This window comes from Glycine max, chromosome 5 (genome assembly GCF_000004515.6).
Source record: "Glycine max cultivar Williams 82 chromosome 5, Glycine_max_v4.0, whole genome shotgun sequence".
Taxonomy (NCBI): Eukaryota; Viridiplantae; Streptophyta; class Magnoliopsida; order Fabales; family Fabaceae; genus Glycine; species Glycine max.
The window spans coordinates 41839937-41866752 of record NC_038241.2 but is presented as its reverse complement, the minus strand read 5'-3'; the positions used below and the strand labels follow the sequence as shown (position 1 = coordinate 41866752).

The window sequence follows — 26816 nt, the reverse complement described above, 5'->3', positions numbered from 1 at the left end:
AGTTTCTTTAGATTAGTTTAATTTTAACATCTAATAAAAAGTGACAATCTTATTTTAGTACTTGATAGACACTAATAATAATCATCAGATAATTATTTTGGGATTCACAGTGAATGAATTAATTGAGAAGATAGATAAATTTAAAAATGGGAGGAGTAGGACAAATGGACAATCGTAATATTTGAAGGAAAATTCTAAGGAAATAAACAAAATTGTCGTATAATTGTTCTTTGTATTTGTTTTTTGACAATACTTTTTTGTTTTCCGGCAAAAAACTGGATTTGGATCATCTGCAGCTACCTTTTCTTACAGTACTCTATCTCTTCTTTTTTTTCTCTATCATCTTGCTTCAATTCTTCATTCTCTCTATTTGGTTTTTACTGCTCTTCATTCTCTGTTATCTTCCCTTTTATTTATTTGTTTTCCTGCAAAGATAGCACTGCGGGAGAAAATATATTTTGCATAAAATTAGGTGTTATCGAAAATTCGTATTGGCCATGGGATAAATCAATAAAAATTATTTTGTATTATTTGATTTCTTTTAACAATCATGAACTTTTTACGATTGATTTTTAGTTTTTTAAAATAATAATTTTTATTAAAAAAATAATATTTATCAATAAGTCATTGGTTCAAGTAATATTGGACTCAATCTTCTTAAGTAACGATTCAAATTTTTTAATGCACACATTATTGTTAATGTATATGTATATGCTTGTACTTGTGCTTAACCTAATCTTATTAGAATTGAACTGATTATTGATTCAGTTAACATATTGAATTGATGTGTTATTGATTTAACTATGTAAACTACTTGTGTATTAGATTTATGAATTTTATTAAATATAGTTGTTGTATATTAGGCTCCATGGGACCTGGTTCTAATACTAAATCATGCAAAATTTGAACAAAATTTATGGAAGTTGGAAACATTTTGGTGCAAATTTCAAACTTGGAGATGGGACAATGTGCATCAGTTTGAGACAATCTTGTGCGCATGTTAGCGTGGGGGAGTAGTGTTTGTGTGTGAATATGAGAGACAACTTTGAACTAAATGAGTGCATCAGGTTGAAATTGAGTTAATTATTTATGCATCGAGTAAACTACATTTTCAATCTAATAAAGTGATCAGACTAGTTATAAGTTTGGTTTCTAGTTAAATTGATCGAACTAACAATCAATCTGGTCTGGTTTTAATAACACCAGATAACTAATTTTGATTGAATCAATTTGAGTAAAGGTAAACCTAATCTGATATAAGTCATTTCTATCCTACAATTTTTAATAATAAAATTGATTTTAAGAATGGTCATTATATGATTATTCAGGTGCATTAATTAATGAAGAAACCAAAATTAATCATACTTATAAATTATGTCTTGTTAGAACGTGATAGTAACTACTCCATGTATTTTTAAAAGGTGCACAAAAAACATGACTGTAACTTCTACATCTATTTTTGGCTAGTACTAAGCAATGTATCGAAACAAAGCATAAGGAGTGATGAAGTTCTCTTTTGTAAAAAAAAAGGGCAAAAAAAAGAGACATTGAATTGTAAGTGTCACATGAAAACAAGTATGAGAAGTGACTATTAATTTGCCTTATGATGTAATGCTTAACTTATTTTGTCTATTATCTATTTGAGAGGGTGGTAAACTATATATATACATCACAAAAAATATTGAGCACTTGACTCTGGACTTTGAATCCAGCGTGGTTTAACTCCCGGTAGTACCTTTGTTTTTTTAAAACATTTTTTAAATTTTTTTGAAAAATTTCTAAAATTCATTTTTTTTAAAAAAATCACCCTTTTGTATGTAAAGGTTTTAGTAAAAATAATTTAATTTATATACAATAAACCAAATTTGATTTTGGTAGAGTTTGTTTAAATCTTTGAAATTATCATTTGTTTTTCTCATTTTTGGTCCCTAATTTGAGGACTTAAATAATAATAATAAAAGTTTAGAAACCCAAATGAGTTAATTTTCAGTGACTTAAGTGAAATCCTGAAAAATCAAGAGTTTATTTGAGTTTTATTAATTTCAGGGACTAAAATGATAATGAAATACAAATTTTAGATATTAAAGTAGTTATATACTCTCTTATTTTTATCTCTCTTGCAAGTTGGTTCTATCTGAGATTTTTCAATCATATGTTCAATTAAAGTGAAAACACACAATTTATTGTGCGTGTGTTTAATTGTGTAGTAGACAATAAAAATTTAAAAACAATGTTAAGTTGTTTTACTTTCAACATGAAAAATTAATTGTCTCTACTTCACTTTATCACTCTTCCAAACATGCTTTGAATTAGATTTAGTCATAATTTTGTAAACAAGTTTAATATTTCATTCAACCTTACTTTATAGATATAGAAGTCCAAAGTAAAAAAAAAAAAAAAGTCTTTTTTTGCCCATATGATTGCATTAAAAACTTTAATTGCCTTTGGAGAAACTGTTGGCACTCATAGATGGATTGTCTTGTTCGAACAAAGTTTTGTTAAAAAATAATTCTAATGATATATGTTTTGTTCAAATATTTTTATTAGAATAAGAATATATTTATCATTAATTTAAAATTGTAAAATATTTAAATTAGTTTTTTAATAAACATATTCGGGATATTTTTTTTACTTTAATTATTTATTTAAAATGATAATAAATAAATAATATATTTCCATGTTTAATTTATTGAAAATGTGGGTATATCTGGATTGTGTTGGGTTTGGGCTTGAAGGAAACTTTTGGCCTTGATAAAATAGCCCAACGCGGTCCTTCTTTCATCTTCTTTTCTGCGCGGAGGAAAACCTTCACTATCTCTCTCTCTTCAAGCAAGCGACCATGGCGGATGGAAGCAACGGGGGAGTTCTAATGCTGGAAGCCCCACCGTCTTACGGTAGGCCTACCGGTTCTAACGCGGAAATAATCGACGCATTGCCTTACATTGATGACGACTACGCAGACCCCAGAGTCAAACTTGAGGTTGACCGTCTCGTGGAGGATGAGATGCGTCGCAGCACCAAGAAGCCCACCGATTTCCTCAAAGATTTCCCTCCTCTTCCCAACTCCAATTTCCAGGTTCTACTTTTCTCTAAAATGATAATTGCAATTTCGTTTCATGACCTAATTCATGTTTAATTCTTAGGTCTATTGTACAATCTAACCTATTTCGTGTTTAATTTTTAGTTGGTATTGGTGAATAATGTATTGGCCTAGTTCGTTTATGAGTTGAGTGTGTGTGAATTGCAGCAGAACTACCCAATGATTGCGAGAGAGTACGAACGTGTGAGAGCCGGAAGACCTCCCGTTGCTCTTGATAGATCGCGCTACGAATTGGAAATGCCGCCGGCGAATAAAAGGAACGACGAAACTGCTTGGAAGCAAGCTCTTCATAGAGCTCAACACCTGCTGCAATATCAGATTATGAGGATGGAAAATTTGGATTTGATGTTAAAATATGGTCCCGATACCTGGAAACAACACAACCAAAGATTGGAAGTATACTTATCAAGGTTTCTTCATTCAATAAATTTATATTTTGTTTTCAGTTATACCTGAGGCATGTCCCCCGAAGTTCTTTTAGGGAATGATTTTTCATTCCTGTGATTAAGATTCCTAGTTGTTGTTGTTTTTTTTTTTTTTTTTGTGTGTGTGTTCGGTGTTTCTAGAAACCTACCATGCCCATATTTGGTATAAATGTGGATTTGTTATGGCTTACTCCCAAGATTATTTATTTGGTTACAAAACAAAAATATCATCTAATGAACAATAACCTACCTTCCTCCATAGGTGTATGATCTTGTGGGAATTATCCTAAAAAGATTCCTGTGAATAAGTTTAGCTGGGACCGTGGGAGTCCTTTTCTTTTGTTCCAAATCTTGAAACAAGCATGCTAACATTTTATACCCATCTTAAAATGCCAGGAATATAAAACTAGATCATGAAAGAGAAGCCTCCTAATTAATAAATATTCAGGTTTGATTAGGTTCTCCCCATAATATTTGGGTTACCTGAGGCTTTTTGAAGTGCATCACTTGAATAATTTTTTACAGATTTAGTAAAACTCTGGTTTAGAGCATTTTATTGTTTTGTGCTTCACAGAATCCATAACCTTGTATTTATGATGATGATGATGCATACATTTATGCTTGCATCATATTTGTTCAACTTGATCTGCAAGAGTCATCATCATCTTTGTTCATTAACTTTAATTTGGACTGGTGAGTTCTTTAGATTGTTACTGATCAATTTATACACTAACTTGGGCACACATATGGGCATAAAAGTGAGGGTTGGGGAGCTAATCTTGACTAATCAATATTTAATAGATGATTAAGGTTGAAGTTAAGTAAAAAAAAAAATCAATCTTAACCCATCATGTAAAACCTAATAGTCTGACTCTACTGTTGTCCCTCAACACACATAATTCACATTAATTTTACCGTTGTAAATAATAAATCAAAAAGATGTTGCCTGAGCAGCTGAGCTTAATAACACATGTTTGCCTGCATAATTAATGTTTTGTATGGCATTGGTTATAATTGTGTTATCTATTTTTAGAATGCAGAAATTAGCTCAGGAACAAAATGAAAAGATTGAAAAAGTAAACCGTGAAAGGAAATATCATCAGGTGATTATTACTTATCACACTTCTCTCCCTTTGCTCTGTTAAATTTCTGCTAACCTTTTACCCTTTTTTTCTTAAAACTATTGTCAGCAAAACACTGCATATGAGCTTAATGCGTTGTCCATGCAATGGAAGGAGCTTTGTCAGAAGAATATAGACATCAGTGCTGCCTGTGCTTCAGTTGAAAATCGCATAAATGAATTGAAAAGAGGAGCAGCAGAAAGGTGACTACTACGCATAGTTTGGTTTTCTCGGCTGATTTCCTCTAGTTTTGGTGTTAATTAGTTCTATTTTTTTCAGAGGCTGGAACTTGGAAGCTGTAACTGAAAATGGCCAATTGGCAAAATCCGAATTATGAGATTCGTATGTTCTCATCTAGTTTTGTATCCGTAATGAATTTGTTCAGCCTAAAACTATGCTATTGTACCTCTCAATGTTTAGTACAGATCTGGGTTTCACTAATCCAGTTCTAGTCCAGCCTACCATCATCCTCATTTCCTCCAATGGCTTCCATTTCGACTACATGTTCAAGTCCCCAACTCACAACATCCACCGTTTAATCCTAAACGGCACTGAGGCCGAATTAATAGCATCATAGGGAGGCTCGTTCAAGTTTTGGAACAAAGAGGAGTTAGACGTCCAATGCCTGGTTAATTGGTGCAAGGGTGCAAACGATTCTTTGATCCTGAATCTAGATCTGTGGATTTGTTTACCTTTTGTGATACATGTTTTCAATTTTTGTTTGTTGTGGATTCAAATTTGTTGCTGCTGTCATAGATATTCAATGAGCTAATATGTTGAAAACCTAAGGGATGCAAATTCTGCAGTTTTTAACCTCAGAAAATTGTTGAATATATTTTAAATGGTTGGTCAGTCACTTTCTGGGTTTTTAGCTAAAAAAAGAAAACCCCCACAGATATTTTAAAATAATTAAAAATTAACTCATATGTCATCGTTTAATGGAAACAGTTAACAGACAAGCACTAAAAATCAAACAGAAAAATAAATTTGTAGCGAGGATTAATTTGTGAAGAAGGAATTCTTGAAAGGGGGGAGTAAGAAACTTTTAGCACACATTAAAGATAAAATACAAAAGCATTAAAAGCTGTATTTGTTTTAAAAATAAAATGCAAAAAAGATAAATATATATATATATATATATATATATATTTGTTTTAAAGATAAAATATAAAAAAGATAAAAGCTATATTTATTTTTAAAGTAAAGCTTTTGACAATAAAAAGTAAAATTTTTGTTTCTTATAATAAAACAAATAGGTTTAAACAAATAAAAGCTGCAGATATTAGGGGTGGGTGGGGTGATGGTAATATTTGCGTCCCTGTTGGTCACAACACAGTTTGGTTCCTACTGGAATCAATGTTAGTTATGTAAATAATGACCGTTCTCTGTAAAATTCAAACTACTTTCTTTGTAAAATTCAAACTGAAGTACAATCAACATAATTTTGTGATCAAATTTAACTTTTTTTCAACAGAATATTGAGGCATTAGATTTAATGTTCCTTCAGTCTTAATATTTAAGAATTAATTTAATATTAAATTATATCTTTTAAGATCATTTTAATATTAAATTATAAAATTTAGAGATTAATTTATTATTAAGTTGTATAATAAGATATAATTGTCATATTTTTTATTCTTCGAGAACTAAATAAAAAATTTATTCTTTTAGAAAATAAATTATCACTGGTTACACATACTAAAATGCTCATTTACCCTGTGTGTAATTAAGTGCGCCCTTCATGGTCCTCGTTAATGACTTCATAGCAGCAAGTTCAAGATCCTGCTAAGAATTAATAAACCTTAAACTCGGCAATAAAGATGACACATATTAATTGTAAAATCAGATTAGTGCGGAGGGATATAGTTTACAGTATATTCAACAATTTAAAATCAGATTTATCAAAATTAACATTACTAAACTATAACAAGATGCTAATGCGCATTGAAAAGAAAAAAGAGATGAAGGTGTGGAACTTCCTCCAATCTAAATAAAGATCTGACAAGAGGTAATAAAGCTCCCAAGATATGCACGCTGCAGAGCTACCACAAAAGGCGTGTCATTGGTAGAACTGTGGGATCCATAGCTCAGCAGCTCAATATAATCAACCCAGCAAGAACCTCATTTGGACTTCAAGGAGATCCACTCCACAACCCTTCTTCATCCATAATATATGACACTCAAACAATACCCCAAACAAACAATATATAATCAGTTTATCACTTCCATCAGCCAACAGAGAAAATCACCAAAATACAGCCATGCATGCAAGAGAAAAGAACAAGTATGTCCTTGTTTTAAAAATAAAAAAAAATGAACATGCGCCAACAACAGATTGAGTGGAAAACCAAAAGATCCACATACAAATTTAGACTAATTAATGAGCACTCATCTCTGATCTGATAACCTAGCTACTAAAATAGAAAGAAAAAATAAACCCCGTTCATGTTCAACTCCACCTCAAGAGTCAAGAAACACTTGGTGCCACAAAACAGATAAAGGAATCTTATCCCTCTCAGGGCCAACTAACAGCCGGGTCTGTGTCATGATGAAACTTAACGTGGCGTGAGCTTTAGGTTCAGATGAATTTCTCTTCATGGTATGTCTCGGGAAGGGAAGGGAAGGGAACGGTCTTCTTCAGATTCCCCTCTTATAATTTTCTCATTTTTATTTTTTATTTTTTTATAAACAAAATTAGATAAGTTTATTCGGAAAGGTGGTTTATCACGATCAAAATAAACTGCAGGTTCAGTTGTATTCACAAATTACTCCCCCAACAAAATCCTTCACATTGGCATCCTCTCATTTTTCTATATGCATGACTATAGTTTATCACGTGCCATGCTACTATTAATTGCACGTTAAATAGTTTTAATTTTTTAGGAATTATCTTTACATTTATTAAATACTCTCTCATTTCATTAGTTTTTATCTATTACGTTAACCAGATAATACTTTCTCCATCCCATGATTGTCTCTTAGATTATTTTACACGAACAACAAAAGTTAATAAATATATAAAAGAGAATAATAATTTTATAAAATTAATCTTATATTATCATAATTTATTTACAAAAATATACTTCATTAGTTTTATTTTTTTCCATAGATATTTAAGAAATCTAAACAAACAACTACTTACTACAATAATGGACGTACGCAGTGAAGAATAGTTGAAAGAGTTAATAGCACGTTAGATTTCACTTGAAGCTACCTAAAATCGCATTTGCATTAAAAAAATGACCTTACACATGGTGGAATTATGATTAGCACACTTATTTTTTCATTTATAGGCAGATAATGTTTGGATGAGATGATTAATTTTTATCAAAAAATTAGTTGACCACTTTTAAATGTATCTCTTTTTTTAATTTTTTCTTTCATTCCCAATACTCAAATTTTAAAATTTAAGGAATTCTAACTCAATTCTATCAACAACATATTGATCATGATTGACACACTTTTAGATCCACTTAACTAATCTCACTACTTCATCGCATATGCAAAAGCAACATTTTATTACTTATGCATTGAAAGGAAAAACCATTTGTGTATTGACAAAAAAAACCCTTATAATTTGGCGTTACATTTTTCATATTAATATTTTATTCTAAAACCAATACCTGTTTTAGTAACTATACATTTAAAAGTAATTTTGAATAATGTAATCCGAATAACATTTATTTTGTGAAAATCACAGTTGAGATAAAAGCATCTAAACATAAATCATGTTATTACTTCAAACTAAAATCTAACGAAAATCAAGATTCTAAAATCAAATTGGTTCAAACTCAACTTTGTAAACTCTAATCCAAACACACTTAGATGGCATTGACGAACATGCCAAGCTTTAACTCACAAAAATTATGGAGATTTATTGTCTAAAGAAAAGAAAAAAGGTATTCATTACAGCTCAATTTGCTATAACTCAACTAAAAATTTTGTCCGGGCTGTTCTGTAATCCTCTCCCTAACCAAATCTTAAGTCCTTTAAAAGTTTCAAAACAGAAAGAAGAAAAGAATGAGAAAGATTAAATAAATTTCCTTGATTTGCCACCACGCTGGTGAGTAGGAAGCTTCATTGCCATTTTGTCATGTTAATGACATAGTTTGGAAAAGGTAAACAAACGGATAATTTTGTAAATCATGGGGTTGGATGCTTCCCAACAGCACAAACTGAACACAGAATCTAAGTACAGTTTAATCAGTTGGCACAGTGCAAAGCGACCCATGTCCAGGACTATGCTCTAGAGGATACATGGTTGTTCTCTTCACATACCGTAAATGATCAAGTGCAGCCTTTCTGAGCTTTGAAACTGCATTTAGATTTCTTTTTACTTGCTTCTTAATTATGGAACATGCGGCCAGTGGATCTTCAGATCCTGCTCCAACTCTCCTGTAAAAATCATAAATTTGAGAGTCTCCAAATAGTCTCAGATGCAATTCATCTGTACTCACTTTAAGCTCAATTAATAGTGAACAACAATAAATAAAATGTCATGTCCACTATGCAGAAAAACCATTGCGGGATAGTATTAAGTGCTGATGAATATGATGATCAATATTATATGCCCGTAGAATAGTAAAGTGTAAACTATTTTGTATCTCTGACTTTCACAATTGGAAAGATAATTTAAAGGTTCATAGAACAGTGAATTAGTAGGGCAGAGGGCACTCAGAATAGTGAACTAGCAGGGCCGTACCACTGATGCCAAATGAAGAAGTTATACAAAAGGGTCATGACCTTTCAGTATTTTCCAGTCTCCCGATAGAACAGTTCAAAGACCAATAATACCATTCTACTCATGAGCAGACCAACAAGGCAACAATAAACTACTAAATATTCTATTTATTTATCACAACTTTAGCTTTGTCTTAATAGTGCACAAACCAAGAGATATTAAGAGATTCGCTACTATAATTATACATATATACAAAAGGTCCAAGGTAAAATCCATACAAAATTGTGTCGGGATTAAAAAATAAATAAAAACAGGGGTTGGGGGAATGCAAAAAACAAAATCATTTACCTCAGTAATTTCTCTGATGCAATTCTAGCAGCCCTTATAATATGGTGGCTTGGAACCCATTTTACAACACGATTTAGATCAGCTCGCATGGGAGAATGAATTTTGATAAGCTTGACAATGGGAGCAGATAGACAAAATCAGTGATTTGGAAAACAAGAACCATGATTATATTGGTACTACTAAGTACAAAGTCAACAAGGAATATACATTTTTGCTTATCAATTATACAGTCTAAGTGTGAAACTTCAATAATTAACATAAATCTATCACCTTCAATAATCAGCCAATAATGAGGAAAATCTATTTCCTTTTGTTTCCAAAGGGAATCTATTAGTATGACTCGAACCTATCACCTCCACAACTATGATTTACTTACCCCCAAGCACTCCATCATCTGGTAATAAGCTCTACCATGCAACGGGGTATGGCCTTGACGGGATTCAGAGAAATATCTAGTCCTAAAATAAATAGGGATTCTTGATCAGGTTACCATATTCCAAAGAAAGAAGTATTTAACCAGAGATACTAATTGCCAAAAGAAAGTATAATACCATTCTTTATAACCAGGATCTACAGTGAAACCATACATATCCACTGAATCACACATAGAGAGAGCAAATTCAAGAGCTTTAAGTCCAGTTCCTTTTGCTGCTGACCCAAAGGATGCACCTAGCATGAGGTACACAGGATTTTTTATAGGAACCTCCTGCATAAGACAAAAATTATTTGCTTTACAAGTGCTGCATAGAATGTGTGACATTAAAATACAAAGTAAGGGGCTTAGAAGGTGGTTTCCCTTGACAAGGAAATATACCCGAATCATTTTATTCATGATGTCATGAACTGTTGTTTTTATTATCAAGACTTCTTTTCTTTGTTCTGCAGAAACAGCATTTATAGTCAGGTTACAGTAATTCATAATCGCATTGCAGCAAGTGGAACTCATAAGATAACAAGTGGCAATACCATCTAACTCTACAACTTTATCCAGTGCTTTGGCGGATCCTCGGTTTAGAAGCCGAAATGTGCTTTTCCTACCCACGTAATCGGTGTAGTTCTGTAGTCGTAAGTAATATTAAGTGATTGAGGTCTTAAGGATAAAACAAGAACATAAGAAACATCCTATTGAGCAACAAACCTGTGTTGGAGCACCATTTTCTCTAATGACAACTTCATAACCATCTATCTCATTTCCAAATTTTGTTTTCAAGAGATCTCCTGAGTTACCAATAACAGCACAGCGCCTAAACTGACTTGGGAAGTATGGCGGTGTTTCAGGGAGAACCAGTGAAAGTTTCTCCATGCACAAGGTCTTGTTCTCACAGTGGTTGCTGCAACGCAGAAAGATCCTATTCTATGAGACTTTACACTAACTTCAATTTCCTTCTAAACAAGAACCACTGACTTTACTACCATAACTAATTATATATATATATATATATATATATATATATATATATATATATTAAACATGGAACATGATATCTACGCTTTACATTGAGAAGCTTGTGTTGTATTTAGCAATTAGAGCAGAGTGAAATAGACAACTCAAGAAATGGTTTTCATCTCCTCTACAAGAGCACGAGTTTGCTTCTTAACAGATAATTAAAAGTGCCTTAGGACCGACAAACTGACCGAGTATCCTAATTCAAGAAACATCATATGCCTATTTTTTGACACGAAGCTCAGTATTGCATTTTTGGATAAAGAAAAACTTCAGATCATTTTAAGTTCTCAAAATCTTTCTTGAAGTTTATAACCAGCTATATAAAACATACCGCTATAATTCTTTTCTAATAAATGAATTAAAATGCAATTTAGTTTGGCTGTCATTCTTAGAGTATACCATTATTGCATAATTACTTAGATGTTCCGTAAAACTGTGTTGCACATTTACTTACAGCTGTATTCCTTTATTGATCCTACGCCATGCATATTCCTCCCATCCATTTGGTAAAGAATCAATGAATTCCTTGGTGAGTATAGTGGTACTGTTCCGCACCTGAGAAATCATTTCAAGACATATAACAATAAAATGTAAAGCATAGATCATAAATTCCTTTTACAATTAAAAAAAAAAAACTAATAAAAGAAAGTTGACAACTTGACATTAATGTAGACTTTGGAGGATGGCAAGGGTAGTTAAACTGCCTTATGTTATACTAAAATATGTATTTGCAGGGTCTAATAGCAATATCTATTAAATAGGATATCAGAAGCATCTGGATGTGTATAACAAGACAGAAATGATAGACTTCTGACTAATCACAATCACAAAAACACAGACCAAGTTGCTTACCTGTTCCCATGTAGCCACAGCTTCACATAGATTAAAATCAAAAGACAGGGCTTCAAGTTCACCGGTTTTGGGATCTCTCTGTTAATACAGAAAACTCCAGATGTTAAAAAATGGGCTAATTGTTTAACTACTTTTAAGCCATGCGATGAAGTATAGGAGGAAGCCATTTTCCCCCAGCTCGTAGGTTATCATAATTAAAATATTTTATAAAACCGCATATGCAACACTTATTCTTCCTTAATGAACAATGAACAACAAACAGCTCAATGAATATTTACCCATTTGGGGATGGTGTCACTGGGGAAACTTATTGTGGTTTGGCAATAATCTGTGCCCCTGGTTGCTTTTAGGCCAAGTCCATTTGCAGTCTGCACAAAACACAAAATTAGCAACTCAGTTGAATCATCCATACTGAGAATACAAGATCTAAGAGATGTATAAAGTGTTGAAATCATGAGAAAACAAACACATTGAAAGCAACAAAGTACTAAGTACGATATCTACCTAATTCCCTATTTATAACAACGCAACAACACTGTCTGTTATAGCATAGTTTGAAGGAGAAGGCAAATAAACAAAATAAAAAAGCATAGAAGCAGAGTGAAACCGCACCACACACTTCTGGAAAGTGTCGTGCAGCGAAAGCAATGCTTGGGTGTCTTCATCTGTGAGGTGATAACTGGGATCTGCGTGTGGTTACGTTATAATTAGATTCAAGGCAGATGAACAAAAGTCATGCAGATTGAATAAGATATAAGTAAATACGTACATACATACAAAAGGATCTGAGAGGCCGGTGATGTAAATGGAAATGGCTGCGAATCCAGATGCCAGAGCAAGAAACAATCCAAGTTGCAGAACCCTCATTGCCGACAAAACAAAACCAATTGGAGTTTATGTTTATCGACCTCTCCAGATTGATTCTTCTGAATCCATACACTCCAATTCACACTTCTGATTACCTAACGCACTTGTGTATATTCAAGCTAGAATTCGACGAAACTATTTTCATTCTGTGCCGGGGTTTAGGATTATCCATTGTCCACATATACTGTAATTTATTTTACTTTTTTAAAATTCAATTGTTGAAATTTATACCACTCTTAATATTTTATTATTTTCACATTTTATTAATATTTGCTAATTATTTATTTAAATGCTTTCTTAAATGTTGTGTATTTTCATATTACTTTTATCTATTTTATTGAATTATTGTCCTCTCTTACAAATAGAAATGTTAGTCGCATATTTTTTTATTTTTTATAATTTATTAAAAATTATAAAAAAAAATGTGAGTCTCATTTTTTATTTAATACACTCTGTTAATAATTTTATAGTCTTGAATTTTTTTCATAAAATTTCTCCTCCTACACACCACGGTGGTACAATGAAAATATTTGAGGTTTTTATTTCCAAATTTTATTTACTTAAATTTTGACTTCTTATACCATAACATTTTTTTCTTGTATAAAACATCTTTCAATTGTAGTCACAAGTCACATTGAAGTGTTAAAATGAAAGGATTTGGTGCTAAATCCACACCTTGAAGTTTTCTAGTCAAACTTTTTTTCTCGACTAAAAATATTTTCAAAGACTCTTTTATTCTAATCCCTTAACTTAGTAGCACAAGAGGATATAAGAGAAGACGTGGACCCACTTGGAATCCAATTTTGCTTCACAAACTCATGAAACTTCGGGTAGGTCAACCCACAAGCCTAAACACGAAAAGCCCTTCTTGAAGTATCTACAAGAGAAATGGGCTTGGGGATCAACAGAATGGGCCTATAGTTAAAGCCCATCAGGATGAGATGCTCAACAAGTCCATTTTGAAATTTTAGTTGCCAATAACTAACATATGATTCAGTCTTTCCATCAATGTGCCTCATTGCCAAGTGAGTGGAAATCCACTAAAACTCACGTCAATCAAACTCGTTATTTGTATGGCTTGCCAAAATTCTTTGGAGGCAGTGTTATTCCTTCCGGTGAAAACACTTGTTCTTTCATGCTCTTTGAGAATGGTGTTAAAATCCCCAAGAGTAAACCACAAACCCTAAACTTGTTGTTGAGAAATGGCTATAAATTCACTCCACAACTATTTCCTCTCTTTAGGTCTAGGACTCTCATAAACTGTAGTTATGAACCAAGGCTCTTCATTTCTAAACCTGACTCTCACATGCATTGTCTAAAACATTTTAAAGAGGACCTCCACCTTTCAAACACTGGAATTGTATAAACACCAAATGTCTCAAAACTGACCTTTGGCATCCACTATCTCGCATTGGCCAAAGCCCACTTTACGAATGAATGACTTTTTGAGTTTTGCTTCCTACTTCATGGGTCTCCATAAAAAATATAAGTGAGCACTCAGACTCATTACATAATTATTTTAAGGCTGGGGTGAAGCACCTTGTTAACTGGTTGACAAGTGTACCAATTTTATCACAAGTAGTAAAGATTAAAACGAAAGATCGAGTGTCAAGTCCACAGAGACTTTGTTTACCCAATTTGTAAGCAAAAGATAAGAAGAAAGAAAGAAATTTAATTTAAAAGGCAATAGTAATAAAACAAATAAGATAAGTGCAAAAGATGACTTCATAATGCAATTATGTTGGGGCCTAACATGCCTAACTACCCTTGATGCGATATCAATGTTTTTCCCTATTAACTGTTTCCAATTTCCACCCACATCTACTAAGACACTCAACCTTGATCCCTCACGATAAAGAGTCTAATTTATTTATTTTTTTCTCCCAAATCCATCGCAAAGATTGAATAATAAATTGTATTAAGCATGAAGATATATGCAAAGGTACAATAAGTCACTCTATCCCTAGTAATGAATGGTTGAGATACCTTTTCCCAGTTCTTTAGACATTACCATTTCCTAATGTATAACTCCTAAAAACAAATGCATGGATGACCAAACCACACAATAAAGATGAAGAGTAGAAAAGAGATAATAGAAATTGAAATTGCATTTAATAATTAAGAAAAACAGTAATATAAGGGGTTTAACCTGTCATAATTATGAGAGACTTTACACTTCAGAGACTAATAGAAAAAGGGGTTGGATGACTAATAGCAAGAAAATGGGGAATGACTAAGAAGGAGGGTTTCCCCCAAGGGAGAGGATCAAACTTCAGATTTCTTCACTTGAGAGCTCTAAGATTCTGTGTGTCTTTCCCTTCTGCTTCCTCCTCCTTATATAGGCTTCTGGTAGCTTAATTTTCACGTTGATTTCGTGGTTAGCGCGAGCTTTCGTGCTAAGCATGTCTTTGGGCTTCATTGTGGGATTTTTCATGCGCTAAGCCTGGGTTGCGCGCCTAGCGTGAGCACGCGCTAAGCGAACTGTCCAATTCTTCTAATTTTCTTCAAGATTTTTTCTTTCATTTTTTGCATCAATTTTCCTCTAAAGCACTTAAAATATTCTTCTTTTAACTTCTGCTAATAAAAAACTGCAAAGATATTAATTTTATTATTATTTCATTAAAAACAACAATAAAGTAAAGAAATTGCAATAATTCTTAACCAAAATTGACTATCAAATTAACTCAAATTTCGCATTTATCACACCTATTCCCAGTTCCCCTATTATTCCAGCTTAAAATATTCATAAAAACAAAAAAAAATATATAGTAGCCTTATAGGCTCGAGCCTCACCGAAGTCATGACACCCATAAGAACAAAAAAGGTCCACTTAACCCTCCCTTAAAGGAGAGTCATCAACTTGTCCCTCCATATCCTCAAAAGATTCACCTTTTGATCCACTCGACTGTCCCTCTAGGATCTAACAATGCTTGGCATCAACGTACCTTCCACCACCGCATATGGGTAGTAAACCCTAGTACAAACAGAATTTAGCATCTGATTAACCCTGTTTGTCTCCATATACTTCATCTGATGCAAAAAGTTGTTCTCCAGCTCTTTTTTTCTTAATGTTTCTACAAAGTGTCAAGCTTATTTGGCACCTTAACCATTATGGGTATATCTCAATGAAGTTCGGATATAAGGTGAAGATGGAAGGTATGGACAATAGTTACTCTTCTTCCAACAATGTTCCAAGAAATATATGGAAACAAATTTGGAAGGTCAACACTTTACCTAAATGCAATCATCTTGCATGGAGAGCCAGCAACAATGCCCTTCTAGTGAAGAAAAACTTGTTCATTAAAGGGGTTAGGGTGGACTCCATGTGCCTGAGATGTGGGAATTATTCAAAAATAGTTACACATGCGTTGTTCTTGTATTAGTAGGTTAGAAGAATTTGGTTTGCCTTGCCTCTATCCACTAGAATTGAGGTGGAGGAGGAGTCCTAATTTGTTTCTTGGCTTAATAACTTCATGTAGTTCTCTGATGGTAATAATTATGCCACTTTGTTTGAGATCCTCTATAACACTTGGAGTAGTAGGAACATGTAGATCTTCCAAGACAAACAAACAACAGTGCCACAACTTCTTGCCAAAGCTCTCTTAATGCATTCCACTTGTGACATCCAACCAACAATATCTTAGTCCAGTGTGGAACCTTGGAAGTTGCCACTAGAAAGCACTTACAAAGAAAAATTTGACATCTTAGTTCAAGTTGGAAAGGGCACAGGGATGCAAGCCATCTTTTGAGACTGTCATGGAAATGTACTAACAATAGCTACTTTTGTGAATCACCAATGTTTTGCTTCAAAAATTGCATAAGTGATGGCTTTCAGATGGACTATTCATCTAGCTCAACAACTCTTTCTCCTAAACCTCATTTTTGAGATTGATTGCCAAGAACTTTCTCTAGCTTAGAAGGAAGAAAGTGTGGATAAATGTACATACTTTGATGCTATTCTTCAAGATTGTAAGTATCCCTTGGGATATAGAAACAATTCAAGCCTTGTTCATACTAGAAGGACGAGAAACATTGTTGTGGACTCCCTAGCTAGCATTGCATTTTCTTATGCGGATTTAGTCTTGATTAAGGCTTTTCCCTCATAGATTCTCTTTTCTGTAACCTGTCTACAGATGACTGTTACAACTTTTAGTTCCATTTCTTAATTTATCAAAGTCTTAAAAAAAAATCTCGATGTTAGCATTCTTTATCCAACTTCTCTGTAATGTAGCCTCCAGGAGTCAAAAGCTTACCCTTTTCCCCAACACCTTGACTACCAAATTGTTTGTCCAAGGTGCAGACCACTTAGCCAATTCTTTGTCAGAGATGACCACCTCTACTCCTGGGGTGAGATTTTTACTTGATTCTGGAACATCAAGAACTTTGAAAACCGCCAACTTTTGGATCGTTGAGAAAAGGGCCCTTATCCCCTATTCCGTTAGGAGATAAAAATATGTATTTGTATGACACCAATCATGGTAGAGACACCTCCCCTTCAATTTCATTCAGAGAGTTAATAGGTTAATTATATATATATTTTTTTACCAAAGTTAATAGTTTTTTAATAATATAAATATAAATATATAATTGATAATTAATTGATTAAAATTTCACATTAATGTAAATTTCAGTTATTACGTGAAATCAAATTTTGAATCAATAATTAATCATTTTTTTTAATCAATAATAAACATGATTAAGGTGCAGGCTAATTCTATAGACTCGAACCCAACCCAAGTAGGGCAATAACATAAGGAAAAGGAAAATAACAGGAAGACAGATAAAGAGTGGCTTAGTCCAAAACCTCACACGACTCCCTTTGTTGCGTTGTGTTTCCTTTCGCCGAAACCCTCGCTCGCAACTTCTACAGAATCCCTTTCACCATGGGTAAGTCCTCTTCATCTCACCCCCAGTTCCAATTCCTCAATCGTTGTTTCCCTCTAGATCTGCATGTTCCCACTTTTCGATAGATCTATGCCGCTTTATAGTTTACGGTTAACCCTACCGATCGGCGCGATTTTCTTTTACTTTTCTTTCTGCTCAACTTCAATTCATTGAGCTCGGCCTTGCCATGTAGTATATGTTATTGCGTGTTACAGTACTTTGTTTGTATTTCAATCTTATCAACTTCTCTTGGTTGTAAGTGATTTTTTTTGTGGCAGTAAGCTGAGTTGCATGTTACTATGGGCCAGTGACTTGATTTATAATTGTTTTCAATTTCATTCATACCGAAGAAAAAGAATAATTTAAAGAAACAAATGAATTATTGCTTTTCCTGACTCAAACAAAAGCGCTCTACTTTGGGGGAGTTTGATATTTACGTCTGTTTTGTTTGAAATGGTAGATATTGAGGAGGACATCCGTTCTTTACAGCTCGATTCAGCAGGTAATCCATAGGCCTATTATTTTTTCCTATTTATTCTTTTTACTATGTATCTATGATTTTGTGCCATTTTATTTTAATCTTCTGTATCCAATATTGGCTTGGAATTTGTGGTATAGCAGAAGACAATAATGGGGTGGTAAATGCAGAGGATGGAAGGCCAGAAGAAGTTGAGAAATCTGATAAGATGGATGAAGGTTGGTTGTAAGGAAGTGGTTGATTTTGTGTTTATGTTTCTGGGAAAATAAATCTCATCAATGTTAAAACTGTTACATAATTATACTTCAAGATTTTTTTCTTGTTTTTCTGTTGCCTTTCTTTTTATTCTTTTGGCTCTCATGCAAAATTCATTCTAAACTAAAGTATTATTCTTCTTCTTTCTTTTGAGATCAACCTGTTTTTACTTCTTATGTGAGTAAATGTTCTGCACAACAGCACCTTCTATCCCCTCTTGGTACAATCATTTATGAACTCTCACTTGTTTGGAAAGATTGTTTTGATGTCAAAAGTTATTCATAAATTCATAATGAGACTCTTAAAAAATATTGTAGAAGTAAGAAAATGAGTTTGTGTTCCTCTTTTCCTCCCTTTTCTTCAGGCCCCTTCTTATACTCCCGTACTTATGTTGCATATTTGTATTTTGGTTATATAACTTAGTTGTTTTGAATGAATGATGGATGATTAGTAGCGGTAATACACATAATCTCACAACATAGTTTCATATCCCATGAGCTGTATTTTGCCCTTGCCTATGATTGATATTGTTGTGAAGTATATGCATATAACTACTTGTTTGGAACTATGGAGCTCAGTTGTCACCCAATGCAACCCCCATCCCCCAATTTTGTCATCTGCTTGTATTCCCTTTTATTTTTATCTGCAAATGTTAGTTTGTTAGTTTTTATTAATGGGGGAATTTGAACCCACAACCTCTCATCCCTTTACCACTAAGCTTACCTTATAACCACTATCTGCTTGTATTCCTATCAGTCATTGTTGAAAAATGATGATTGAGTAATTTCATATCTTCTACCAATCAAGAATTGCTCACTTCCTTGAACATTCAGAAGTGTATCATGCATTAGGTCTGTGTTTTTGTTGATTGATTTATTGGTTGTTTCACTTGCTTGTTGCCTACATTAGTATGTTATTGCTTAACTTCTGTAACAGTATAAATTAATGATGGAGGTTGGAGGGCATCATATAATGAATTTCACCTTGGTGATTTCAGATCCAAAGCAGGATGTTGAGGCTGAGCCAAAGGCTGTTGAGGCTGAGCCAAAAGGTATTGGGAAATTATTTAGTTTTCAAGTATCTGATTATATACATATTTTGCATTTGATTTCTTTTTTGGAATTAGACAGCTCATTGTAGATTAAGATACAAACATTCATTTTCATGTGCTCATTCCTTGACTTTGATCTGCAGTGAAGGATAAGGAGGTTCCTTCTGTTCAAGATGAAGAAGATGAACCAGAGATGACAAAAAGACACTTGAATGTTGTTTTTATTGGTCATGTTGGTAAGTTGATGAATTTGTCTCTGATCATCAGTATGTGTTATCAGGGTTTCTTTTTGTGTTTTGTTCAGCTTTGAGCCTTTGACAACCATGGGTATTGTGCTTCACGTGTACTTTGTGCACTATAGAATTAATTGGCCATTGGTTTGACTTCCTATTGTATGAACGGGAGTGATATTCAGTCAGAGATGACCATTCTGTATATAATCTTGTTCTACTAGTAATTTATTATTGTATTTTTTGTTCTAGATGCTGGTAAGTCTACAACTGGAGGCCAGATACTTTTCCTTAGTGGTCAAGTTGATGAGCGGACTATCCAAAAATACGAGAAAGAGGCTAAGGACAAAAGTCGAGAAAGCTGGTTAGCTAATTTACTTTTGTTTTTTGATTGAAAGTGTTACATGTGTTCTTATGCTGCTTTGCTGCCTCATCATCTGTTTACTGCCACTTAGGTCTTAGGGTCCTAACGTATTGTTTTCAAGCTAAAATCTAAATCACTAACACATGGTTTAAGTTGGCTCACCTTCTTTCTATATTGTGAGTTATTAAGTTGGCTCGTCTTCTTTCTATAGTAAATGAGATAAGTATCTGTTGTAAGCATTCAGCATGCCCAATAATTTTCAGCTATTTGGTACTTGGTTGTTGTGAAATGACAGGATAGTAACATACGACTCTGGACAGTAGCATAATGTAGGATGTTATATATTGCCTAGGTAGCTTATTTGACTCAATTTGGATGAAATTTCTTGGTGCTGGATATTGTAATGCACTCATGTTGCTCAAGGAATTCTGTTGATATGAACAAGCTACTTTATCAAGTAATCAAGTAATTATTCCAATGGTGAATGGACTGGACTATCACATGCTGCAATTAGATTAAATCAGATATAAGAGAGGGAAATAATAAGCATTACATAGTAATGCAAAAAGATCGTCTGTCTTGCAGTTTGCGTTGCTTAGAACAAGACTTGTGATGGGTAAAGTAATCCAAACAGAACATTCAATTAGGACTTGTGTGTGGATTTTTAAATGTAAGTTTTTTTTTTTGTATTTGACTTTTCTGATTATGTTATGAGACATTATCATATGGTTGTCTCACACTGTTGCATCTATCTGTTGGTTTACAATGTGCATTGTGTCTTACCTTCTGGATATTTTATTTCCTTGCAACTACATAACTACAAATATTCATGTGAAATCTCTCTCTTGCTCTCTCTCTGTATCCTGATGAAAGTTGTGGCAGGCTAATTTATCTATCTTCTAGAGCCAGTTGTTTGCTTTTACACTTAGTATTTGTCCATTACTCTATATATTCTCATGTTTCTCAAATTTAGTAGGTGGATCTTTTCCGTTATTTATTTTGCATGTTCTCCCACTAGTTCATAACTGTAGACCAGCGGTACTAGAAATTCAAGTTTGATGTTATTGTGTGTTTTTAGCTGTTGGTATCTTAATTGAAGCATGGTGCTTTCTTATCTTCTATCTTTTATTGTGTATTTTGTATATTTCACTTTGATTGTGTAGGGTTGAGATGTTCAAACTATAAAATGAGGGATGTGGTCAATTGGGTCTTCGAGTTTTTATATTCTTTGTCATGACTTAAGAGGAATTTTTTTTTTTTCTGGGGGGGGGTATTTTTTAGCTTTTAGTGAATATACCTGATACTAATCTATTAGAAATTAATGATTTTAAATCGATGTGCTAGGTATATGGCTTATATAATGGACACGAATGAGGAGGAGAGGGTAAAGGTATGGATAATTTTGCTGATAAAATTAAACTGGTTTTTCCCAATTGATGGAGGTTTTGCTTTTTAATTGTATGGATTTGAGTAGAATTCATAATTAGGATAAGTTGTGATAATTGCAGGGAAAGACAGTTGAAGTTGGAAGAGCACATTTTGAGACTGAAACAACAAGGTTTACTATTTTGGATGCACCTGTGAGTATCTGCATTGCATGATTCTCCTCAGATCAGTTTTCTGTATTGTGGATATGCACATTCTCTATAGTAGTCTTCTGTTTTGAACTACTTAGAGGACTGTCAGACTCCTCCCTCATCTCAATTGTTTTCTTCTCCTATATTTTATAACAATTCAACAATATTATGCCTACTTTGAGCAAAACAATTAATATTGAATTACAATGCTTACGCAGGGTCACAAAAGCTATGTTCCTAACATGATTAGTGGTGCATCTCAAGCTGATATTGGAGTGTTGGTTAGTTGATCTATGGTGTTACTTTGTTTATTGAACATATATATGTGCTTCTTCACAAGCATTTGATGATATACCTACCTTTGTCTGTGTTTTATGCCCCATCAACCAGGTTATTTCTGCTCGGAAGGGAGAGTTTGAAACTGGATACGAGAGAGGTGGACAAACTCGTGAACATGTCCAGCTTGCAAAAACGCTGGGTGTGTCTAAGCTTCTTGTTGTCGTCAATAAAATGGATGAGCCTACAGTGCAATGGTCGAAAGAAAGGTTCTCTGACTTTCTCACTACACACAAACATTTCCTTTCTGTGCTTATATTTTAATTAGATTCCTGCTGCTGGTGTACCACTAGGTATGATGAAATTGAGTCGAAGATGGTTCCATTTTTAAAGCAATCTGGATACAACGTAAAAAAAGGTATCTGCCTTTTATTTGTTTGAGAAAATGTTGGAATTCATGTTTCCTGTCTTTTTAATTCATCTGTTTTTTATTGTGGGATGGTGGTGTGAATGTGATAGAAACTGAATCAGAATTGTGAATGTAAGTATGAATCTTTATTGATAAAGCCTAGTTCCCAAATCTGCCCCAATGTGGGTACAGTACCAAGAACTGAAACTATACAAAGAACAGTAAATTCCCTGGATATTCGAGAGATCCAGAACTCTCCCTAGCCACAGTACCAACTGATCAACTCCCTTTCTTCTCAACTCCTTCTTAGTTTATGCTATTGGGCTGCTAACATAAACCCACCCTTAATGTGCCTAATGAGTAGCAGGCCCATTAACATAACCCCCTGTATTTCTTAGATTAACTAATTACTAACATAACTAACTACTAATGGGGGTTATCTAACAAAATGTATGATTTATAATGGGTGGTCTAGAGTGGGAAATGTTATGTCTTGCTGAAAGCTTGGGATGAGTTGAAGATGACTGGTAGTTTCTTTGCGCAAATGCTGAGCAGGTTTGAGATCCTCGGTATTAAGTTCTAAAAGGATGGGAGGATGATGTTGAACCTAATATATGGAATGAACAACTTTTTTTGATTTAAGGAAGAACTGAGATTCAAGGGTTTTTTAAGGTTGTGCGAAGTTTATTCTTTTCCCGTTCTGCAAGTTATCTGCATTGTGTAGAATTTGAAAAGCATACAAAAATGGACATGCAAAGCCCTGTTTCTGGAAATCATTTCGTAGCAACAATTTCATGTTTTATGCATTGATCTCCACCAGTTTAATGGATTGTGGAAATGAAGTTATTTTACTATTTATTTATTTGACAGATGTCTTGTTTTTACCAATATCTGGTCTAATGGGTGCAAACATGAAAACAAGAGTGGATAAAAGCGTTTGTCCATGGTGGAATGGACCTTGCTTATTTGAGGCACTTGACGCTATTGAAGTTCCACTGCGAGATCCCAACGGTCCTTTCAGGTATTGCATTTCTGACCATCTTGGCCCCCTCTTGAGGTCCTTTATAATTTGTTTATTATGTTTGAAGTTCAACTTTTTTGCTAAGATTGAGGGTTCTGACTTGTGCAGGATGCCTATTATTGACAAATTCAAAGACATGGGAACTGTTGTTATGGGCAAAGTTGAATCTGGCAGTGTTCGTGAGGGAGATTCCTTGTTGGTCATGCCAAATAAGGTTGATTATTTATTTATTTTTTGGGTTGTTGTGAACTGTCTTTATTTCACCATTCTTATTTGTTGAACATGAACTGAAATGGGTGTCAAATGCACATGAACCTGCAGGATCCAGTGAAAGTTGTTGCCATATTTATTGATGAAGATCGTGTTAAACGTGCTGGACCTGGTGAAAATTTACGGATTAGATTATCTGGTGTTGAAGAAGAAGACATATTGTCTGGGTTTGTTCTATCTAGTGTTGGTAAGGTTTTTTGTTGCCTCCATTTATTTAAAATTTTGCCGGACATAAAGATGTATATGGTAGTACATTTTGGAAGATATTTTTTAATTATTTATTTTTATAGAGAAATTTTAGTAAAGATTGAGAGAAAGTTACCAAAACAATTTCAGTGTAATGTGTAAAAACTTGTTTTTGTCTCATGTTTCATTTCTTATTTGATTCTGATATGAAAAGTTTAGCCATATAATATGCTATGAGATGTTGCCATTCTAATTTACTATTTGTTGCAGCTTTAATTTCCATGGAAAGTAAGCTAACTGTATTGTTTTTAGTTGGATCTGAACTATGAACGAATTATGGAAAGTATTTAAAATTTGGTTTAGTCATAATTAATTGTATTGATTCAAGAATGGTGTTAAAAAGGACCTTGTCCCAGTGCAAATGTGCTTTTTCTAGTAAATTAAATTTAGATCATTTAATCTACATTGTTGCATTGTTTTCTTGTGGTTATACATTTGCTGGTTGGTGTTTTTAATTGGTCTGCGGTTTTTCCCTTTTGCAGCTAATCCAATACCAGCAGTTACCGAGTTTGTTGCTCAGTTGGTGATCCTTGAATTGCTAGACAATGTATGCATCTTTTTCCCCCCTATACTCAGCATTTGGATGTTAGCTTCAGTTTCTATATTAATGAAGGACATTAACATCTTTATATATAATCTGTAGGCTATTTTTACTGCTGGGTACAAGGCTGTTCTGCACATCCACTCTGTGGTTGAGGAATGCGAGATTGTTGAACTCTTGCAGCAAATCGATACAAAGACAAAGAAGCCTATGAAAAAGAAAGTTTTGTTTGTGAAGAATGGAGCTGTTGTAGTGTGCCGTGTTCAGGTGCATTATTTTGCTTTGTGAATCTAGAAGCTAATTTTTCGTTCCTTTTTATCTTCACTATTGTATTGCTGTACTTTATTAAAAAAATGTTTGGAGTTGTCATCATGTGACCAGAGGTCATAGGTTTGAGTTGTGGAATCAGCCTCTTACAAGGTGAGGCTGCATTCTAATGACCTACATGTTGGTTGACCCTGTCCTGCACATGGCTGGAGCTTTATGGTGCTGGACTGCCCATATTGTGTTGCTGTATATGGGTTTCCTAGGTCTATGAAATGTTTTTTAACTGATTCACAAAGTCTCAAATAGAGAGGATCAGTTTATTATTGATGGTAGTTTGCTTCCCCCCCATATATTCCAGTGTATTTCATTTTGTATTGGAAATGTACTTACAGGTTAATAACTCTATTTGCATCGAGAAGTTCTCTGATTTTCCCCAGCTTGGGAGGTTCACTCTTCGCACTGAAGGTAAGACTTGGGAAATCTGTCTTGTGAGTATGTTTCTGATATTAATATATGTTTAAAGTTTAAACTGTATGATTTACTCTATCTTACAGGAAAAACTGTTGCTGTGGGAAAAGTCACTGGTCTGTGAATTTGTAACAATTTTGACTTGAGGTAAAGAGTAAATCATATGCATTGTTGCTTTTTGTTGCCTCTCTAGCATATGACTTGATTATCCTGATATTTCTGTTTATTTTTTTTTTGAACTTGGCAGCTATCTGGAGGACCTTTCTAGTCTTTCTTGTCTAAATAAAATTAAAGCGGAATTTTATTTGGAAACTGACCTGCAAAGGGCTGAGCTGAAAATTTCAGATATTTTGCATTATGTTTCAAACATTATGTCTATAGATTTTCTGGTGTTCTGTATTTATTGAAAAATCAAATGATTGTAAGATAATATAACAAATCAATTTGGTACTGGCCACTGGATCACTTGGGTGCTAACAGTCAGTTTTCATTTTTGTTTCTTGCCTTTGTTTTTAAAGTTAACAGTGATATCTAGATTGTAACGGTTGTTTTTGTGGACAGGACGGGAATTCCTGCACAAATATAGTGGAGTGGCAGCTGAGGCATAATTGACAGCATCAAGTTTACCATATATTCATTTCGGTATTTATTTTGCTTTTACTTGGGGTAGTATTCAGTGAAGAGTTATTTGTTGCCGCTGGTGTCCATGATGTACTTGTATACGGCCTTACAAGGCCTGGCTGCTTCAGTATTTTGCGGTTGGCTGCTTCCAACCGTGCTACTCGTGAGATATAATTTGAAAATGGATGGTTTTAAATCAATCTGCCTTATTAGCTGTGGAATCTGATGACTATTTTAGCCCAACAGCGGTTAAACAAATTTCCTAGTTGTAGTTGACTAGCATATTTAATTCTGATAGTGATATTGTTTTAATGAATCATGTTGCTTAGTAAACGTGATGGAATTTTGCTGAACTGGAAATTTGAAAGTTGGGTTCACCGGCCTGTTTATGATTTGATAATAAATTTATTTGTCAAGACAGAACTTATGCTCTGTGGTTCAGGATGTATATGTGCCTATGTTCTAAATCGACCCTTGTTGGACGAGTTACTTCACCTGAAATACATAGGTTGTCGGACCTTTATAAATTGACATTGAAACTTGCTATGGTAGACGCCACTAACTTAAATTTGGAGACGTTTCATTTTAAAAAAGCTAGAAAATAGAGTGGACTGTTAGGGAATGTTTGGTTTGAAGAGTTAATTTTTACGGTCTATCTTTAAATCATAACTTTGTTTATTCCGTCTTTAAAGATTTCTACAAGGAGCATGAATTTCTCTAAAAAAAGGAGCACGAATAGATATTTACAATGCGTAATGGGATAACTATATATTTAAATCACGAGATGTTTATTAATCTATTATGAATTATACGATTTGTCTTTTATGTGTCATCTGCAATTTGTATCACTGTATTGTACAAGTTAATTTTAATATCTAAATTAATAATCATAATAAAATGTAAAAAATTATTAACATAAGGTTTTTCTGAAGATAGTAAGTTAGGTATTTTATGTTAGTGTTTTAGTAAGTTAGCAAATGACATTTTTTTGCTGCACTCCCTAACATACATTTGAGA

The 26816-nt window shown here is 33.6% G+C and overlaps 3 protein-coding genes across 10 annotated transcripts; 2 read left to right on the top strand and 1 right to left on the bottom strand.

The window, feature by feature from the left end:
* The first annotated feature begins 2731 nt into the window (after positions 1-2731).
* LOC100783349 (pre-mRNA-splicing factor SPF27 homolog) lies at positions 2732-5476 on the top strand. Of its 2 annotated transcripts, none has more exons than NM_001255930.2 (5): positions 2732-3076; positions 3248-3510; positions 4559-4628; positions 4716-4849; positions 4926-5476. In NM_001255930.2, the coding sequence occupies exons 1-5, from the start codon at positions 2840-2842 to the stop codon at positions 4981-4983; spliced, it is 762 nt and encodes a 253-aa protein (NP_001242859.2). In that variant the 5' UTR covers positions 2732-2839; the 3' UTR covers positions 4984-5476. The 2 variants fall into 2 exon arrangements, with proteins under 2 accessions (NP_001242859.2, XP_014630809.1); XM_014775323.3 differs by having other exon boundaries at positions 2769-3076; positions 3251-3510; positions 4926-5429.
* A 3191-nt stretch (positions 5477-8667) lies between these two features.
* Positions 8668-13029, bottom strand: STV2A (sialyltransferase-like protein). 2 transcript variants are annotated; one of them, NM_001255000.2, is made up of 12 exons: positions 12748-13029; positions 12587-12660; positions 12253-12342; positions 11975-12052; positions 11577-11677; positions 10814-11006; positions 10642-10732; positions 10490-10554; positions 10227-10381; positions 10052-10133; positions 9676-9785; positions 8701-9041 (listed from the first exon to the last, which is right to left on the bottom strand). In NM_001255000.2, exons 1-12 carry the CDS (start codon positions 12839-12841, stop codon positions 8846-8848), a joined length of 1329 nt encoding a protein of 442 aa, NP_001241929.2. In that variant the 5' UTR covers positions 12842-13029; the 3' UTR covers positions 8701-8845. The 2 variants fall into 2 exon arrangements, with proteins under 2 accessions (XP_006579406.1, NP_001241929.2); XM_006579343.4 differs by having other exon boundaries at positions 8668-9041; positions 10227-10554; positions 12748-13024.
* Positions 13030-17570: 4541 nt separating this feature from the next.
* Positions 17571-25999, top strand: LOC100784412 (elongation factor 1-alpha). 6 transcript variants are annotated; one of them, XR_005891641.1, is made up of 20 exons: positions 17571-17728; positions 18186-18227; positions 18347-18421; positions 19456-19509; positions 19653-19745; positions 19992-20103; positions 21448-21493; positions 21612-21683; positions 21899-21961; positions 22071-22225; positions 22310-22374; positions 23236-23386; positions 23495-23600; positions 23708-23843; positions 24385-24449; positions 24546-24710; positions 25103-25175; positions 25265-25325; positions 25426-25657; positions 25740-25999. XR_005891641.1 is itself a non-coding variant. In XM_003525155.5 (19 exons), exons 1-18 carry the CDS (start codon positions 17725-17727, stop codon positions 25300-25302), a joined length of 1515 nt encoding a protein of 504 aa, XP_003525203.1. In that variant the 5' UTR covers positions 17571-17724; the 3' UTR covers positions 25303-25325; positions 25740-25999. The 6 variants fall into 6 exon arrangements, 4 of the variants coding, with proteins under 4 accessions (XP_003525203.1, XP_040871698.1, XP_040871697.1 ...); XR_001388518.3 differs by having other exon boundaries at positions 17574-17728; positions 18344-18421; XM_003525155.5 differs by lacking the exon at positions 25426-25657.
* The last annotated feature ends 817 nt before the right edge of the window (positions 26000-26816 follow it).